Source organism: Lagenorhynchus albirostris, chromosome 4 (genome assembly GCF_949774975.1).
Source record: "Lagenorhynchus albirostris chromosome 4, mLagAlb1.1, whole genome shotgun sequence".
NCBI lineage: Eukaryota > Metazoa > Chordata > Mammalia > Artiodactyla > Delphinidae > Lagenorhynchus > Lagenorhynchus albirostris.
In genome coordinates, this window is record NC_083098.1 from 3,977,515 (window position 1) to 3,997,937 (window position 20,423).

Below are 20,423 nucleotides of genomic sequence, written 5' to 3' on the forward strand. Positions count from 1 at the left end.
GTTATTCCTTCTGATTACCAGAGCCACCCCCGTAATGAAAAGTCTTGTACAGGAGGGATGACGTAGGGTCTAAGCAGAACAGACGTTACCAAGCTGGACCAGAAAACACCACCTAGTCTGACCTTGTGGAAAAGTCATGTTTTCACAGAACATATCTTTATATTATACATTGTTTTTGCAATTAACAGACTGTATCCAACAACATAAAACTTGTCACTAAATCCTAATAGACAGCAGGAATGAGCACAGGGACAGTATCATTATGTGCAGACAAGAAAAATGTAGTAGAATTTTTACTTAGCCAAAAGTTTGAACGATACCATGAATATAATAATAATGGTAATAACAGCAGTTCTCATGTATTGCGTATCTACTCTCTGCTGAGGACTTTATCATCTTCATTCCTTTTGATCCTCAGAACTGTCCAGTAAGGTGGGTATTATTCTCTTCCAAATGAGAGAAACACGCCTTAAGGAAATGAATCATCTTCCCCAAAGTAGTTCAGCTAGTAAGTGTTCACAGGCTGACACACGCCCTGTGGTCTTTATCACCACCTGTGATGTCCAGCCTGAGCATGGAGACACTCAGTCCTGAATCGTGTCACTGCCACTTCCTAATTATGTGCCTTTGAGCCACACGGTTTCCTCCCTGTGAAATGAAAAAGAAACCATGCATCTCTTACAGCCATGGTGAGGAGTGAGGAAAGAACTTAGTAAGGAGTTCTTACCAAGAAGAAGCTGTTTGTCCACAGCATTGCCCATAGGAAGAGTGAGCAAACTTTGTTTTCGTCCATCTGTGGGATCAGAGATAATATATCCATTTTCATTCGCCTTTATCATATAATGTTGTAAACTTGTTAATGGATTAGTTTTTATGGATTTGTCTGACCCACAGAAGATATTCCCTGGTTTCTAAATCCTGGAGTATCTTTAGAGTGAAGGTGGTTGTTTCTGCTGTGTGTTTGGGGCATCCACTCGCCCCAGAGGCACCGGAATGGACCTACTGACTTTCTAGAGAATTGTCAGAGCTCTGTTTCATTTCAGCTTATCATTTCATCCCTTAATAAGCCTTAATAAGATCACAGCTCATTTTCAATAGAAATTCCCCATTTGAAGTTTATTAATTTCTTCATTCCCACTGGAATTTGAATTGCACTGTGTCCTGTTGCTCCTGAATCAACAAGGAAATGTCACCATTTCCACAGTGACAGAATTCTTCGTGTACCTGCAAGAAATTCAGCGTGTGCTGAAGATAATTTAAAGTCTTTGTACTATTCACCAGGCAGAATTGTAGGACATTTAAAAAGAAAGAGGCGTAGAGCATTCTTTCTGAATGCTTGTTTGGGGAAATAGTTGTCATTTTTTCACACGCCTTCTGCTTTTCAGAACAACTCCTTGAATTCATGCACCAGCTGCCGGCTTTTGCCAACATGACGATGTCGGTGAGGCGGGAGCTCTGTGCTGTGATGGTGTTTGCAGTGGTGGAAAGAGCCGGGACCATCGTGTTAAACAACGGTGAAGAGGTTAGGAAATATTTCTGCCACTTATAACGTCTCTGTGTGAGCCTCGCTCGATGCAGCAAACGAACAAAACCCCCATTCTTCTTGTTTCCTCCTTACAAACCATGGGCAGCAATAAGTTTCAATCATTCGGGAATTATGATGCACTCGTTGTGTCAGAGTCTTCCAAGTTCATTATTTTATTTTCTGTTATTTGCGGTATTCCAGATGATACTGGTAGAAACATTTTTGACATTTTAACTTTTCAGATTTTGCAACTTAAATGTTCATAATAGTATGCCACTTGTCAGAACACAGTGCTGTTCTTATCAAGGCTGTGGTGATCATTTTATCTTGTTTACATGTGTTTTGGGGAACAGAAGACACTTTTTCCCTAGTGTCGTTTAAGAGAGGAACAGCTAGAGTCATTAGGACAGCGGAGTGCCCTGCAGGCACCTGGAAACCCGTGGGTCCATGGCTGTGCTTTAGTTCTGGTTCTGTGAACTTGGCCAACGGTCAGCTGTACTTGGGTTATTTGTTCCCTCTTTAAAAAATAAAAGATGTACATCATTTTTAGGGACCGTTCCAGCATTTACAGCTTCACGATCATGATGTTATATTTTCTGCTTTGTCTTCATTTTTTGGAACTAGCTGGACTCCTGGTCAGTGATTCTGAATGGTTCTGTGGAAGTGACTTACCCAGATGGAAAAGCAGAAATACTATGTATGGGAAATAGTTTCGGTGTCTCTCCTACTATGGACAAGGAATACATGAAAGGAGTGATGAGGACAAAGGTGGATGACTGCCAGGTATAAACTGTCATTATTCTATGCTTAATATAAAGAATTTACGTATGCAGTTGAGGTAAGATTTTTCATCCTGTATAAACAGGTCATCTTTTAGATTTATAAAGAAGATTTTAAAGTAGAACTATGACTTTTAGTGTTATCACACTCCAGGAAATTAAAAACAAATCTCCCCTAAAGTTACCTGGACTCCACAGAGCTAAGCATTCTGTAAATGTGTTCTATTAAAAAACAGGTGTTCTATAAATACAGTATTTTTAATTTCCATCAATAATAATTTATAGTCTAGTCAACAAAAAATATGGAAGTAAAAATGCCCATGATGAAAAGAAATTATATGTAGGTTAGTAAAGATGCTGTGATACAGTTACACAGTATTTTTATTTAAATACATGGAAGATATGGAATTGATTTTAGAAGTCATGAAAATTAATCATGGTATGAATCAGTAGAAACACTTGATAGTAAAGAAATGATTGCTAATAAAAAGAACAATGTCAGTATTGCTGTTATGTTAATATTCATTATTTAAAAGCATTTAATAAAAGAATAGAGAGAATGTTGAGACCAAATGTGAAATTTAATTAGATCGATCTAACAGGTAACCTCTATATTAGTGTAAAAAAAAATTTAAGATGCTTTTATCATTATTAAGTATTTATAATTTATGTCTTAAAAAATTGTCCTTGAAAGATAAAATATTTTAATATAAATAAACCAAAAGAGTTGACTTAGACTAAATAATGTTAAGTGGTCCTTGTACTTATTTGTCTACAGTCTAAAATACGTCATCTGAATATAGTTTATGCTAAAAGAACATCATTGAATTTTTATAATGTCTGATAAATATAAAATAGTGCTCATTTAAATTTTCATTTCAAGCGTTTTACTTACTAAAAAGAAAAATGACCATGGCTATAAATAAAATCATCTTACTTAGAGAATAATTTTGCTAAATAATTCCTCCAGTGAGCACCATAGAGAGAGAAAAAAAAAGGCTATAAATTCAGTTTTTGAATATGTAATGCCAGAAGAGCTTTCTTAATATAGCCAGCTCTCAATTATTTGGCAAAATAGAGGAAAACAGAATGGTACATAAATCTCAAAGTCTATATTTGGCCTCAAAAATGTTAAAAGGGGTCATATGTGATATTTCAGCTTTAGAATTATATTCCAAAAAAAATAAAGCCAAACTGAGTCAAAACGAACTGGAAAATTGTTAAAGGTTTCTCTGTCCTGTTGTTGCTTCACAGTCTTTCCTTGGGCCCTTCTGCACGTCAGGATCACTAGAGCATCTGGGTCCGTTTCTGTCCTTAAAGGGCGAGTAAAAGCGATTTTATTTCTGAGGATTCAGCTACTACACTAGCGCCTCATAATTGGCCAACCCCTTTTGTTAGAAATTTTGTAATCTTGGGACTGAAGTGATATAGGAGGCATAGAAATGTCTCCGAATAATTGATAAAAATATTATGACTTAATATTCCAAGAGTGCTGAAGTAATGTCAGATGTAGCAGGTAACATTAAATATTTATCCGGGAGTCCTGGGAAAGGAGGAGGAGAGGTAGATGTAAGGAAGAGAGTTCATCTCTCTGCTGGATGAGGAATCAGCGGAAACTCCAGAGTGACAGTCATCAAGGTAGACACCAAGAGAAAACGCTAATTGAAAACGAAAACTCTGATTGAGGTAGTATTAGGCTCCTGTGGTTCCTGATATGAGACTCCCAGATGTACAAAGAGGGTCAAGGGTGCAGCGTCTGCCAGACACTTCTCACTCTGCAGGCCTCTCCACACGTTGTAAAAGGAACGTGAAATCAGGGGTTCAAGAATCACCCCTGTGATTCCCACCCATCTCAGGCCCTGCGCTCCCCCCCTCCATATTGAACAGGCATGAAGAATGAATTTAGATATTTTAATGCAAATGCTTGTTTGCATTAAATTATATAGCATTTTAGCGTATTTCTGCTAAAATGTCATTTATTTGTCAGGAAGTGCGCGTGCCACATCCTCCTCTTGTTGGGAGAACTAAACAGTGAGAATCACATTTTTGTCCGTAATGTGATCTCTACAAGGGTGTCATTGTACTGAGCACATTGTAGGCAATCAAAGGTTACTGAATGAAATGAACGAAAGTGGTGTTCCCTTTACCAAGAGGAAGCAACCTTGGCTAGGTTTGGCCCTCATTTCCTTACAGTTCAGTGGGTTCCCAAAATACCTCTTGGGTAGTGTGGTATAGAGTCGAGCCCAAGTTCAGCCTGAGGACACAGCATGAGTGGATTCAGTTTGACATTTATTTCTGTCTGTTTGGGTCCTGTGATGTGCTCAGTGCTCAGCACTGTGCTTTGCCCTGCTCCCTTCTGTGTGTCTCTCTTCCCATTCTCTTTTTCTTTTTCTTTTTCTCTCTTTTTTTTGGGGGGGGGTGGGGCACACCACTCGGCATGTGGAATCTTAGTTCCCCAACCAGGGATTGAACCTGCGCCCCCTGCAGTGGAAGCACGGAGTCTTAATCACTGGACCACCAGGGAAGTCCCGTCCTCTTCCCATTCTTGTCCCCTGTTGGGTTTGAAGGACAAGGGCAGGGCGAGGCATAAATGTCCTTTGGTACCAGGTGATTGGTTTTCCATTCCCCATCCACGCCTTTTCCTTTTCTTTTTCCCTCTGCCTGTCCCTCTTTTTCTTTCCCGCTCTTCTACTTCTGTCTCCCCTTCCTCTCTCCACCACCTACATCTAGGGCCTGCCAGTGACACCCAGGCATGGCCTCGCCCTGCCCTGCACCCTTCAGCGGGGAGGGAACACTTGGATGCCTGTGTGAACAATTAGGTATGAACTCCCTTGCAGATGCAAAGTACCAGTTTAAACAGATCTAATGTCTTAAGGTAAATCTGTTAGACTCATGTTTTCTTGAGAGCATGAGAGCTAGTGATGCTTTGAATTTTAGCAGTAGTTTTGGAGGAGAAAGCAATTGCATGGATATAGTGAAAGCTGACTGTTTTGTACGTTGATAAAAGTTTAACTTTACTTCATTCTTTTATCATTTTTAATATTTTTACTAAATAAATGTTGTGAGGTCATGTGCCCAAAAGAAAATTATCCTGGGACGTAAGAAATGAAATGAAATCATTGCCCTTTTATAGATGAAATCTTGCTTGAATTTTTATTTCATATCAGAGTGCCAAGATCATACAGGACATTCACCTGTGAACACCTGTCTGAAAGTATAAAACCTCACTAAAACAATTATGTGTATAACTCACAAATTTTCAACTGGTTTCATCATACCAATTAAAAATTATATTTTTCCTATAAATTTCATGTTATACCTAAAAACTTCTTAAAGCAAAAATAAATTTGCTAATAAAAAATAAATGTTTTCTTGTAAAATTTATTTCTTTTGAGATATCAGTTCTGTATGGCCAATATTAGAAATTCAGTTTGGGCGTCTTTCTTTTTTCCTTTTTGGATGGTATTTCAGTTTCTGCAGAAGAAATGCCAAGGATGTCTGTCTAGACACTAAGAATTTCAAATCAAACTTAATTCTAATTTCTTTAAGTCCTTAGTCAAGAAGATTAATTTTAGTACATTTCTCTTCAGAAAGCATTTTCTTTTTATCTCTCTACTTACTTGTTTTAACTCAGGGATACGTTTCTTTTTTAGGAGATAAATGATAGAATTATGTTCTCTAAAAATGAGTGTAAGAAAGAACACCTAAAATTATTTGGAGACCTGGGGAACAATTTTGCTACCCTGTAAAAAGAAAAAAGTTTAAAATATTTTTGAGGCAAGAAACTAAGGACCATAGATTTTAAACATACACACACCTGTGGTCAGTGTTAAGGATATGAGTGTGTAGGGGTTTTTTTGCCATTAAAAAAATTTTATTAAACTATCCATAATTGCTTACAACAAAAGCCTATGCTTTTCGAATTTTAACTTTTTGATTCTAAACTCTTAATAGAAAAATTAGTGAGATGATATCAATCAACTTGATGGAAGAAACTTAATATCATAGTATGCTCATTCTTGAGTGTGAACTGCTGCTGCTACTTCTGTAAAAAAGCTTTACTGATTATGCAGAAAGTATGGAAAATATAGAAAAGTATATTACACAATGAAAGTCACTTGTAAATGGCATTGCTCAGAAATAATCATTATTAGCCTTTTGTGATGCCAAGATTCTGATATGCATGTATAATTTTTTTAAATTAGCAAGCATGTACTTATGAGACATTGGTTACATTAGCATGCCGAATGCACAGCTGTTTCCTCATCTGTACAGCGGGGATAATAGTAGTACCTTCCTCCTGGGCTGGTTGGGAGGATAAAGTGAGAAAGTTCCTATAAAGCTACTGCAATATGATAATAATAATAATGTCATCATTGTCATTAAAATCATTATTACAATATTTGGTTTCAAATTTTTTTAAAAAAATTAATGTATTATCATGAATATTGAGCCGGAAGTCTAAACGTCCTATGAAAATATGATTTTAGATGCCTATAGCATCTTTTATCTTACGTACATTATAATTTAACCATTCCCTCTTTTCATCTTTTCACCTTAAAGGAGAAAAAGAAATGTCCATCCTTTCTTCATTCCTAACAGATTTTTAAAATGAGAATAAATTATTCACAATTCAGAGAAAACAATAATTTTTATTTACGAATCTACTGTTGCTTTCTCACTGGCCTCTGGCTAATCTGTGTAACAAGTGATTTCTAGAATTCATTCATAACTTTCTTTAAAACTACTAAGAAATGTAATTAAATGGTTTGCCCTGAGCCCTGAAATTTTTTATTTTTGGGGTCGTGGAGGAGTAATTGCTTCATGTGCATATTTTTGTTAACTTTTTCTTTAAAAGAGCAAGGATTAACCTTCATACCAGTTATGAGGAATAATGATTTGAGCTTAACAAGTATGTGGCTTGTTTTGTGGACCTTTTTTGAACAGACTTTCTAAAATGATTTCTTTTATCAATTATAATTAGCAAATTTGTTATATCTACTGCTTGGGTATCTTTGAATTTTGATATCTTTTATTAAGATCATCTTTATTTTTAAATTGCTGCTCTGAAAGTCTTCAAATTTTTAAAGCCCACTAAATGATAATTATGTTTTAATACTATTTTTTAAATAATAAAATTTATTGAGCACATACTGTATACCTAGCACAGTTCAGGAGTTTTACCTGGATTATCTCACTCAGCCTCCACAAGGATCCTATGAGGCTGGTGCTCTTAGGACCATCTCGCCTTTTCAGATGGTAAAATGAGGCCCACCGAGTGATTGTCCCAGGATCCCACAGTGAGAGGTAGTAAAGCTGGGGTTTGAATCAGTTCGCCTGACCCTAGAAGCCACAGGCAGGAAGGGTTGGGGCAGGTAAGAGAATTTCTTCTGACAAGCAATTTTATGGTGATTTTATTAGCACGCTCGGATTTCCTAAGCACCAGAGAGTCCCAGGTTTGTACCTGCCCACTGATAGTATAGCAAAAAATCACAGTCTAAAACAAGTCGTGGTCACTTAGCTCAGTCCCGTGGATTCAGGTTGCACATTGCAAGTCTTAAACTAGAAAGACCACCCAGCAGCTACCCTGATGGAGTGGATTACAATCCATTATTAACATCATCCTATTCTGAATTCTTTTCATATTCTTCCTTTCTGCTAGGGCCATAATTCTAACAGATACTTAAACGACCACGTATAGACTCTTCAGAGCTTTTTTGCTGCTCTGCCCACAGTTGTGTGTGCTCTTTTTTTTTTTTAATTTTTATTGGAGTATACTTGATTTACAATGTTGTGTTAGTTTACAGTGTCCAGCAAAGTGATTCAGTTATACATGTACATATAGCCAATCTTTTCTTTTTTTTCTTTACTATCTATCCTGAGAGTCCACTCTCCTCCCCCAGTGTTTTCTAAGTGTCACAGGTTGGGGGGTGGGAGTGGTGAGAAAGAACTATTCTAATTTTATCTTCTGATATTTTTCATTGTTACGATTTTTAATATAAACTACATATAAATATTCTAAAAATGAAACTTTTCTTGACCGAGGAGGAAATACATTAAAAAGTAGAGAAGTCCGATTAAGGTTCATTACTGCCCTCATTTAGAAAGTATGGGAGAGACATGGGAAAATGTCAGTGTTAAATAATTAAAACACTGAATCATTAGCGCTGCTATAGGTCTCTCGCAAGCACTTTATCATTAGCATGTGACTTACATTTTATTCCAGTTTGTCTGCATAGCCCAGCAAGATTACTGCCGTATCCTCAACCAAGTAGAAAAGAACATGCAAAAAGTTGAAGAGGAAGGAGAGATCGTCATGGTGAAGGAACACCGAGAGCTCGATCGAACGGGAACAAGGAAGGGGCACATCGTCATCAAGGTGAGACAAACACGCCTCTGCCCCATGGCAGGAGGGTTTAGGTAGTACCCGTTAGGACGGTGTAAGATGCCCCCACTCCGTTTTTAGGCGTAACTTCTCTTAAATGTTAGCAATTGTAAAAAATCTTTATCTTCCCTGAAGAACAGCAGCCTTAGTCATTATTGTGTATGTTACCGTCCAGTTCATCTCAGGCTGAAGGTTTGAAATCAAGGTACCATATAGATGCCATTCATGCGGGATGCTGGTGACGCCTTTGGTTTGTTGCAGGGCACCTCAGAAAGATTAACGATGCATTTGGTGGAAGAGCATTCGGTGGTGGATCCGACGTTTATAGAGGACTTCCTGTTGACCTATAGGACTTTCCTCTGCAGCCCGATGGAAGTGGGCAAAAAGTTGTTGGAGTGGTTTAATGACCCGAGCCTCAGGGATAAGGTTGGAAGTTGCGTTTTAGTTTCCTTTCAACTATGAAACATTCAGATACAAAGTTAAAGAGACTTTAATATATATTTGTCATGCCACTTATGTTCAAAATATTTTGATGGGATAAGAGAATGTACTTCTTAAGCCAAAAGAAAAAAACAAGGTGATACACATAGCCGTTCTTGTTATAGGTTTCTAAGTTCAGCCCTAGAATTTTTTTTTGTTGTAAAGCCTTGCCTCTTGGGCTTGCAGTTTATTTATTTGTTTGTTAACTTATTGGGCCGCGCCATGTGGCATGTGGGATCTCAGTTCCCCGACCCGGGATCAGACCCACGCCCCCTGCATTGGAAGTGTGGAGTCTTAACCAGGGAAGTCCCTAGAAATTTTTTTCTTTTTAACGCCAAGGCCGATACATAGGCCAGCAAATGTTTCAGCAGGTATTCTGTGAGAATCCTTCCCTATGTGGATGTATTTTTGATGTATTTTTGATGTATTTGTGGGAGGAGGTGAGTTCTGTGTCCTTCTCCTCCGCCATCTTGATTCCCTTCCCCCCAGCAAATGTTTATAAACTTTAGTTTCGTTGCAAATTCTGTTAAAACACAGCCCTCAATCACCTGGGTTCCATGGGAATCTGCATCCTCTGGTTCAGTGGACAGCCAGTGTACACCACATAAAAGTTACAGTTTTTCAGTTGGCACCCGAGCAGCATCCCCTCAGAACCATCGCGGGCAGGTAGGCCCCAGGCATGTAATTCTGAACAAACCCTCTTCAGCAGCTCTTGAGTCAAGCTCTTTTTCAAGGCCAGAGTGGGTGATAAAGTACCTAGTCTTGTGAGGTTTGAGAGTTACTCATGGCCTGTACTCATTTCTCCTTCCACGTGACGGCCTGGTTTCCATGAGGCCGACTTGGGAGAGTCAGGGCGTACAAATCCAGAACTAGGCACTAGCAGCAAAGGACCTCCAGCTCCAGGGCTTCCCTGGTGGCGCAGTGGTTGAGAGTCCGCCTGCCGATGCAGGGGACACGGGTTCGTGCCCCGGTCCGGGAAGATCCCACATGCCACGGAGCGGCTGGGCCCGTGAGCCATGGCCGCTGAGCCTGCGCGTCCGGAGCCTGTGCTCCGCAACGGGAGAGGCCACAACAGTGAGAGGCCCACGTACTGCAAAAAAAAAAAAAACAAAAAGAAGGCCTCCAGCTCCAGTGCTGGCCCTTCCGCTGACTCACCCACGGCCCTAGAGCAATCGTTTGGACAGTAATGCTCTTCATCTCATAATCTGAGGGTCACAGGCATGGAAGACCTCAGCTGAGGTCCTTAGCCTTAGCATTGCCTCTGCCGTTTACGTCTGTGTCATCTCACCCTCCTGCTACTCATCTCTTTACTTGTAAAACAGTAATCAGCCTCCTTTTGGGGTTGCTGTGAAGGTGAATAGCCGTGTAGGGCCTGGCTCCCAGCAGTCTCTTAGTGCATCTTAAAGCTGTTGTGATGGTAGTTGGTAGTATTCAGTTTATGATTTATGAATCTCATTTTTCTAACCTGGAATATGGCTAGTAGACTTCTAAGTTGGCTTCTCAGCTACAAACTTTTAATTTTATGAAAAGGTCAGGTGTTAAGGATATAGTTTCAGGGGAGATGGTCATCTGGGTTTCCTAAACTTGAAAAATGGGCGTTAGTGGAAATAAATGACAAAAATTAATATAAATATCAAGAGTTGACTCCTGAGTGATTAGTCAGGTTATATACTATAATTTGTCACAGCATACTAACTATAAGCAGTATTTTAACTGCAGTTTGAAGATTAACTGTATACTGTCTACTCTGTTTCTTTACTGCTAGAATGGCATGCTTAATTTTCCCACTTTAAGAGGTTAGTTAACGCTTGAAAACAATGCTATGGAAAATTTCTTTGATCTTGTTATTCAAGATATAGAACATTAAACTCATATAAAATAAAACAGGTACTTTTATATTTAAAGTTGCAGTTATACTCACTTCATATAGTAAAATTTTACTGAGAATTAGATGTTGTTATAAATATTAAGGATGCCCTTAGAACATAACAGGTAAAGTTGTCATCCTCATGGAACTTATAGTCTAATGAAGGTCACACAGTTCTTGCTGGTACAAAGCTAATATTCCACAGCTGTGAGTGTGTGTATTGTTCTGTATAAAGCTCAGTGTAGGGCTCAGTGAAAATGTGTGTGCAGGGTAAGAAAAGGCTACTCATTTTCCCTGCACAATTGTAGATGTTAAAGTTTCTGTCTTCTTTTGTATTAGTTTGATTTTATTATAGTTTTTGTTGTGACCTATATCAAATATATTTTGAAAAAAAATATATATATATATATTTTGAGATGAAGCAAGATAAAAGTTAGTTACCATGCTTCACAGAATCAAAACCCTTCTCGGTCAAACAGCGTAAAGTCCACATTCAAAGTCTTACTGTATATTTTTAGAAGGTCATCCTCTTATGAATGAAATCTGAGAGTTTTATTGTTACCTTTCTTGCTCATTGTTATTAGGTAAATTGTTTGTTGGATAACTTTTTTGAAATGACTTTAATCGTAAATTTTTAGCACTAGAAAGAAGAAAACCTATTAAAAATAATTGATTTTGCAGGTTACACGGGTAGTATTATTGTGGGTGAATAATCACTTCAATGACTTCGAAGGGGATCCTGCGATGACTCGATTTCTAGAAGAATTTGAAAATAATCTGGAAAGAGAGGTAATATTGGGGATTTTTAAAAAATAAACCATCAGCTTTAAGTTCATTTGATTCAGCCCATCTTTGAAACCACTCTTTTTGAACTCTTGTAGAAAATGGGTGGACATCTAAGGCTGTTAAATATTGCTTGTGCTGCTAAAGCAAAAAGAAGATTGATGACACTCACAAAACCATCCCGAGAAGCTCCCTTGCCTTTCATCTTGCTTGGAGGCTCAGAGAAAGGATTTGGAATCTTTGTTGACAGTGTAGATTCAGGTAGCAAAGCAACCGAGGCAGGCTTGAAACGAGGGGACCAGGTATGGTATTTCTGAATGCAAACATAAGGGTAAATACTGGTGTCTTTTTCTCCTTCAGTCAATTGGGGAACTGAAATTAATCTTATAACTTTATTTTTAGATATTAGAAGTAAATGGTCAAAACTTTGAAAACATTCAGCTGTCAAAAGCCATGGAAATTCTTAGAAATAACACACACTTATCTATCACTGTGAAAACCAATTTATTTGGTAAGTGGTTTACATTTTTGCATACTTTCATTTTTCTCCTTTTTTTTTGGTCTTTTTTTTTTAGCATTTAGGTCTTAATCATGAAAAAAGTCATGTTTATCATTCAAACATCATAAGAATTGAAAATTTCAATTGAAAAATTGAAAATTTATGTTTATCATTCAAACATCATAAGAATTGAAAATTTATGGTCTTTTTTTTTTAGCATTTAGGTCTTAATCATGAAAAAAGTCATGTTTATCATTCAAACATCATAAGAATTGAAAATTGAAAATTTATAGAATTGAAAATTTATATGCATAGATACAGAATGAATTATGTAAGTGTATAATTAGATCTGAATCAAAATCTACTTACTTGAGGACCATAACATTATTTTTATCGATGTTTTTATTGATAAATATTTCAAATATCTATACATTTAAAGAGTGTACTATTTTAACTTAATCTGAGTAGAAGTGACAGAAGACATACAAAAACAGATTCTTAATGTCATTTGTTCATTGGAGCAGTGTTTTTCTACAAGATTACCATTTTGATAGCTTAAGTCTGTACTTAGATAATATTTCCAAGTTCTACAATCGCCTTTGAATTGTTCAGATTTCTTATAATGGGCGTTTTGTGGTGTTTGTTTCCTTTTTAGTATTTAAAGAACTTCTAACAAGATTGTCAGAAGAGAAGAGAAATGGTGCCCCTCACCTCCCTAAAATTGGAGACATCAAAAAGGCCAGTCGCTACTCCATTCCAGATCTCGCTGTAGATGTAGAACAGGTGATAGGACTTGAAAAAGTAAATAAGAAAAGTAAAGCCAACACTGTTGGGGGAAGGAACAAGCTAAAAAAGATACTGGACAAGACTCGGATTAGTATCTTGCCACAAAAACCATATAAGTAAGTGTCTGTATAAGTTTTCTGTACATTATGTTATTGTGTTAAAATGACATGCAAAGGTGGTGATGTAACTGGTGTTTGCACATGAGTGTAAAAAATGTTTTCAAGCTTTTATGGCTGAGCTATCTTAGAAGCGATATTGAACAATTAAGTTTGTTTTAATCCCATTTTTGCCACTTACTTGCCCACTCCGATCTTCATTGAAATATTTTGTTTCTCATTTGGACTTTTAAAAGGCAAGAATATGTGTTTGCTCCTGTCTCCGCCATGGTGTGGCGTCATTTCTGCTCCTGTTTCTTTGTTTCTGGGTGTCTTCTCCACCATCAGCATCCGCTGTGTGCCGGTCAGGTCATGGCTGCTCCCAGTTGGTTCCGTTCACGCTTGCCATTCTCTTGTTTCCTCTCTCTCCTGTTTTCAGTTATTTAACTGTTGCCAAGGCATCACCAACCAAGCACAGAACTCCTTTCCTTCCTCCCAGTGGGCTCTGCAGTCAGAATGTCAGGTGTATTCTTGAATCTCTTCTTAGCTGTTTACTTACGCCAGGAGCTCATACCAGACAAAGTTGCAGGTGTCGCACTTTTTTAGCTTTGCTTGTCTGCTTGCTTTTGTCTTCATTTTAGCTCCTTCTGGGTCTGTGCGTGTTCTATAAAACCCAGTTACCATCACCCAAAAATTCTTTAAAGTATTAAATTACACAGGGGCCCCAAATTCATTTATTATTGATTCCTCAAACTACAGAGGTGTAAGAGATAACCTGAAAACATAAAGATTATTTTCTTTCTTTGATAATCTAATGGGTCCTACAGAGGAGCAGCACATGTAAGCATTCAGGAGTGTATCGAGCATTTTTTTTTAATTCCACTTCAGATAAAATTTTCATCCAAAGATTAGAGAGAGATGGTCTAGGATGTGCTGCTGATGGGTCGAGTGTCAAACTTGTGTTTTCCCCATTAAACTATAATGATTGGTGGTTTCATATCAGCTAGAAAAGACTGCTACAGCAGAGTCCTGAGGATAAGCAGTGAGTAAGATGGCTTTATTTATAGACTCGAGAGCATGATTATACCAAGTAAGTTTCTAAGAGACAGTGGATTAGGCCTGCTGGCATTATAGAAAATAGGAATCGATTTTTTAAGTGACCTTCTTGATGAAAAGCTCATTTTTAAGTAGATAAGAAAAGTTACTTCAGTTACTTTAACGTAGAATTATTAGCAGGACGGTAACAAAAAAAATCTTAGAGTCAGTTGCCCATGAGTTAAATATGAACCTTTAAAACAATCTAACACAAGTCAGCATGACCCTGCCGAGTATTAATAGAAACGTGACATGTCAGAGCTGGGACGTAATCCATCCCCGGTACAGGGTGCTGGCGAAGGACCCAGGATGAGAATACTATGTATAATGTTATTCTGTGTATTTAGAAAGATATTCAAAAGCTAGAAAAGAGAAAAGAAAAAAGGATAATAATTAGACATGATGATTTTTAAAGCACTGAGGAAACATCTTAAATTTGCCTTGAAGAACATAGATGACTCATTTAAATCTTTTTATGAAATATTAAATATTATTATGAAAATTATTTGAAATAATCCATATATGTAATGTAATTGAAATGAAAAGAATAGTTATATTTAAAAGAAGGCTCAGTAAACTGTAGGATCTATTATATTGGTATGATAGACTTTATTTAATACTAGTTACTACTAAAACTTTTCTCTCCTAGAAATAAGCATATGTTTAGAAAGATTTTTTTTTTGACAAAGCTACCAAAGTAGTCAAGCAGATGAATCTTCTAGTACGTTCTATTTTTTAATTTTTAAATTTGTTTTTTATTTTTTGGCTGCGCTGGTCTTCATTGCAGCATGTGGGCTCTTCGTTGCAGGCTTCTCTTTAATTGTGGCATGTGGGCTCTCTAGTTGTGGCACGCGGGCTCAGTAGTTGCGGTGCACGGGCTCTAGAGCACGCAGGCTCAGTAGCTGTGGCACGCAGGCTCAGTAGTTGCGGTGCGCAGGCTCTAGAGCACGCGGGCTCAGTAGTTGTGGCACACGGGCTTCTCTCTAGCTGTGGCATGAAGGTTTAGTTGCCCCGCGGCACGTGGGATCTTAGTTCCCCGACCAGGGATCGAACCCACATCCCCTGCATTGGAAGGTGGATTCTTAACCACTGGACCATCAGGGAAGTCCCAGATGAATCTTCCAGATACACTGTTTTTTTTTTTTTCTCTCTCAAACATTATCAGTATCACAGAAGCTAAGATGTCGGATGGTGGCAGCCTGACAAGGACAGGCCCGGAAGAGTGATGTGACTATGGGGTGGGTGGGCAGGAGGCTGGTAAAGCTCGGGTCTGTTTGTCGGGTAAGTGGAGAAAGACTGCAGAACCCTGAGGAAAGAGAGAATAAACCAACAGACTACATATAAAGTTAACCAAGGTAAAAAAATCTCAGTAGCAGTGAGAGAGTTCTAGAGGTCCAGCAACAAGCGAATGTGCTCGGAGGTGGACCTTTCTGAACTAAGCCTTTAATATAAAGTAGTTTCAGTCCAAGAGTAACCCTGCATCTGTGGACGGCAGAGATACAGCTGATAGTAGAGCGTTAGAGCATCATGCTTGGGATTGAAACGTTGCTGAGAAACAGCTCGGAAGAAGGCTGCTCGTTGGGGGTTGCCTCGAGTGCGCCAGGATTGATAGCATCTGGGCCAGCAAAGGCCCAGTTGGCTCTGTCTTTGGTCTGAGTCCGTAGCAGTTGTCTCATGTACGTATGACATCTAATATTTTTGGCAGTAAAGCCTGGTTTATATGGATGAAAAATAAAATTCCGCTAAAAATGTGAAGGTTTTATTTAATGTTGCATAGCACATGAATCCTTTTTGTCTGTAGATACATGCCTCTATGCACTTAAATGGAAATTTAATTTTGTTGTGGACTTACCTTTGAATCTTTTTTTAACTGTTAATTGCAATAGAGTTGATTTACAGTGTTGCGTTAGTTTCAGGTGTATGGCAAAGTGATTCCATTTTATATATACCTACTTTTTAGATTCTTTTCCCATGTAGGTTATTACGAGATATTGAGTATAGTTCCTCAGGCTAAGCAGCCTTGTTGGTTATCTGTTTTATATATAGTAGTGTGTATATGTTAATCCCAAACTCCTAATGTATCCCTCCCCACCTTCCCCTCTAGTTACTGTAAGTTTGTTTTCTATGTCTGTGAGGCTATTTCTGTTTTGTAAATAAGTTCATTTGTACCATTTTTTAATATTCCACATGTAAGCGATATCATAGATAATTCGTTGTTCTCTGTCTGACTTACTTCACTTAGTATGGTAATCTCTAGGTCCATCCCTGTTGATGCAAATGGCATTGTTTCATTCCTTTTTGTGGCTGAGTAATATTCCATTGTGTTTATATACCACGTCTTCTTTATCCATTCATCTGTTGATGGACACTTAGGTCGCTTCCACAACTGGCTATTGTAAAAAGTGCTGCTGTGAACATTGAGGTGCGTGTATCTTTTCAGATTAGTGTTTTCTCCAGATATATGCCCAGGAGTGGGATCGCTGGATCATATTTACCTATGAAGTTTGAAGAATTTACACTAAAATCATCTTTGGTCTTGTGCTTGCTTATTTGCCTCTGTAATTTCCATTTCCCTCCCAAATAAAGAGGAAGAATGCTGCTAGATTTTGGTAGTTATTTTGATCAAGCTGTCATGTCCGAAAGCCTAATTGATGCTAAGTGTCTTAATTATGGCACCTTGGTTGGTATCCCAACCTTAGTATGATCTTCTTTCTCCTTGTTCAAGGTATTTATAGAGATTTATAGAGATTGGTCAGAGCTTGTGTTCTACTTCTTTCGTGTTTGTTTGTGCTTATCGTTTCATTCTGATGTTTTGTTTTGGAAACAGTTGGCCCTTCAAATCTAGAAATAATGTTATGTATTATTAAACCATGTTTCAAGAGTTGTCCCCAGGCTTTTATAAATGGAAATGAGTTTGTAGCTATCCATAGTAAGTAGTATTTCTCTGGGAGCTTAAACGTAGAACTAGAAATTTTGAGTAGTAAGTTCAAAGTGAAAGTGAGTCATTGGGTTTCCATTGCCTCTTTTTTGATGCCAAGAAATGTCACCATGCACCACTGCTTTTTTAGGCTCTGTATAATTAAGAAATAATGTCTGTGTCAAGCTTTCTTTACATTTGACTCCATCATGATCTCATTTATTTCTCTGAAACACTGGAGAATGAAGTCGGGACAGTTTGGATGTTTTTTTCTCTATTCATTTTTTTACTCAATTTCTTCATTTCTTTAAGATTATAAAACAACTTACCCTTCTGAGGCAGAAGTCATCATTTGAGTGACTGAATGCCTTTTTAAAAATGTGCTTTTTCTTAAATCTATTTCCATGACTAACTAGGGCTTATCTTTTCTGAATATATGTCTGTACTCAGAAACTACTAATATTTGTTATGATTTGTCTTAAGCTAAAAAGGCAAAGGTTTTAGAGAAACATGCTACGCAGTTAAGAACATGAGTTGGATACACTTAAGCAGTAGTTGCTTTTGCAAGTTCCAACCGAATTTATTAATGATAGTTGTACATTAACTGCGGGTTTTCTGAAATACGGTTTATTCATTGTCCGTGCACACTATTGATGAGTCATAACTTTTTACCTTTCCTCTTGGTTCAGTGACATCGGGATCGGTCAGTCTCAGGATGACAGCATAGTCGGATTAAGGCAGACCAAGCACATCCCGACCGCGCTGCCCGTCAGTGGAACGTTATCGTCCAGTAACCCTGATTTACTGCAGTCCCATCATCGCATCTTAGACTTCAGTGCTACTCCTGGTAAGCGTGGCCCACACTGCTTTTGTTTTCTCGTCTCTTTTTCCCCTGACATAACGGTAATGCTGTGTGTATCTCTCCTGGCGTGGCATGGACTCTATCAGATGCTAAAAGTCAGGATAAAATGTAAATTTCCAACAGCTGGAACCAGTTCATCTTTATTCCTCAGACCAATCTGATATGCCCACGTGCAAATGAATCTCTCTGAACTTGCATTCTTTTTCCTAAAATGAAGTTAGCACATACCATGCAGGTATCACCAGGTCATGTCAAATAAAGAGTCCAGAGGCATATTTTCAGTCAGCTTCCTGGGCTCTTCAGTGTAATAAAGATGCCAGCCTGACCACCCTGCATGCTTCCCTTGGGACCTGATCTGTTTGCCTTTGTCTGTGGGTAATGTGACTATCTTTAGGCAGACGTGTTCATGCAGCGTGCCTGTATGTTGACTAAGTGAATCTTTGCAGGAGGGTTGAAGTAAGGGAGAGATGACAGTTTAGCATTATCTTCTCTGAGGAGACGCTTTCAGGTGGCATTCCTTGATTGTATTGCCAGGTCCTGAAATCCTTTCTCCTGGCTCTTCTTTCCCCCAGACTTGCCAGATCAAGTGCTAAGGGTTTTCAAGGCTGACCAGCAAAGCAGATACATCATGATCAGTAAGGACACCACGGCGAAGGAGGTGGTCATTCAGGCCATCCGGGAGTTTGCTGTGACCACCACCCCGGATCAGTACTCACTCTGTGAGGTCTCTGTCACACCAGAGGGAGTGATCAAACAACGACGACTTCCGGATCAGCTTTCCAAACTCGCCGACAGAATACAGCTGAGTGGAAGGTAGACGTCATCTATCCTGTCGGATTTCTTTACCCCGTCCTTAAACCCACACCAGAGTCTGGTGAACGCTTTCTAAGGGTTTTTAAAATAAGTTGCAGATTAAAAGCAAGATTTTCCCCATTCACCAAGCATTGCTGTATCAAAGGAAATGCACACAGTAGACTGTGGACCCCTCGCAAGGATCTCTTAGGAGCTCGTGCAAAACAAGGGCGCTGTGACCTGACGGTTGTCACTGCTGGCCAGCGCTCACGCTCCCATAAGGACGCGCAGGAGGGCATCTCCCTTCTCCTGGCAGACGCACCTTCACAAACACATCTTCCACTAGTATCCTCTGTGTCACCCGCTCCTGCCTACCAGACTTTTCCAGGAGCTGCGTTTGTTTACGCGGAGATGTCTGTGACAGTGTGGCTGGCTGAAACTGCCTGTTATTGTTCATGACACTATGAAAAACCCTTCTTAACTCTGGAACCAAAGCTCATTTGCCTCAGAGTGTGGTCTGCTGCTGCTTGGTCTTCAGAGCGCTTCTGTCACACAGTGCTCGTAGGAAAGTATTGTATGGGGTCTTGTCAGCCTCTTGCATGGTGTTTCCATTGATAAAATGTAATTGATAGCCTCAAATCACAAATAAGGGGAAGTTGAAAAAGTAGTTCGGTTTTGGCTCTCGTATAATGACTAGAGTCGGCACTTACTGAAAATTGTTTTCGTAAGTCACGTTTTTTCTTTTTTTCTTGCCATACGGAGTGGTTCATTGTATTCTTGACTTCTTCGTGTTATGCATCTAAACCTGGTTTAATTCATTCAGAGCTGCGTTCTTGCTGTCAACTATAACTTCCTTTGTCTTCTTCACTTTCACTTTATTTCCAGCCCTGACACTAGTGGGTAGGGTTGTTTTAGGAGGCCCATTGTCTCGTTATCATTTGAATATGCATTGACCTATGTGTAATCTTGGTGGAGTTCTCCAAATCTCACTGAGGTGCAGAGTCATGATTCACAGTCAGTATACAAGAAAATTGCAAATGGATTCACATCGTGGGCTTCATGAGTAATCAAAGCTGAGAACGTGGGCTTCCCTGGTGGCACGGTGGTTGGGAGTCCACCTGCCGATGCAGGGGACACGGGCTCGTGCCCCGGTCCGGGAGGATCCCACATGCCGCAGAGCTGCTGGGCCCGTGAGCCATGGCCGCTGAGCCTGCGCGTCCGGAGCCTGTGCTCCGCAGCGGGAGAGGCCACAACAGTGAGGGGCCCGCATACCGCAAAAAAAAAAAAAAAAAATTGAGAACGTGAAATCTGTGAGTGTCAAGGTCCTGAGGTCTGTGTCTTCGGCGATATATGCAGAAGGCCAGTTTAGCAGGACCGCCCTGCTCATTCTGTTTCTTCCTTTATGGAATCTGGCTTAAGGAGAGCATCTTTGTATAAAATCGGGGAAAAAAAAAATCACAGGGCAAACATCTGGATTCTGTTTTTGTCAAGTCACTTAACGGAGGGAAAGGAGCGCTAACCCTGAGTTTTCTCTCTACAGCTGGCATACATCTCTGGG

General features: G+C 39.0%; 1 protein-coding gene across 6 annotated transcripts in view; it reads left to right on the forward strand.

The window, feature by feature from the left end:
* RAPGEF2 (Rap guanine nucleotide exchange factor 2) overlaps window positions 1-20,423 on the forward strand; it is a 244,877-nt gene that overhangs the window by 203,944 nt on the left and 20,510 nt on the right. For all 6 annotated transcript variants that reach the window (XM_060147533.1, XM_060147534.1, XM_060147536.1 and 3 more), the window contains 10 exons: window positions 1,386-1,522; window positions 2,150-2,308; window positions 8,531-8,683; window positions 8,951-9,115; window positions 11,718-11,825; window positions 11,918-12,121; window positions 12,222-12,330; window positions 12,974-13,220; window positions 17,901-18,058; window positions 18,646-18,886. In XM_060147533.1, coding sequence (XP_060003516.1) covers window positions 1,386-1,522; window positions 2,150-2,308; window positions 8,531-8,683; window positions 8,951-9,115; window positions 11,718-11,825; window positions 11,918-12,121; window positions 12,222-12,330; window positions 12,974-13,220; window positions 17,901-18,058; window positions 18,646-18,886 — 1,681 coding nt within the window. The remainder of the gene's footprint in view (window positions 1-1,385; window positions 1,523-2,149; window positions 2,309-8,530; window positions 8,684-8,950; window positions 9,116-11,717; window positions 11,826-11,917; window positions 12,122-12,221; window positions 12,331-12,973; window positions 13,221-17,900; window positions 18,059-18,645; window positions 18,887-20,423) is intronic.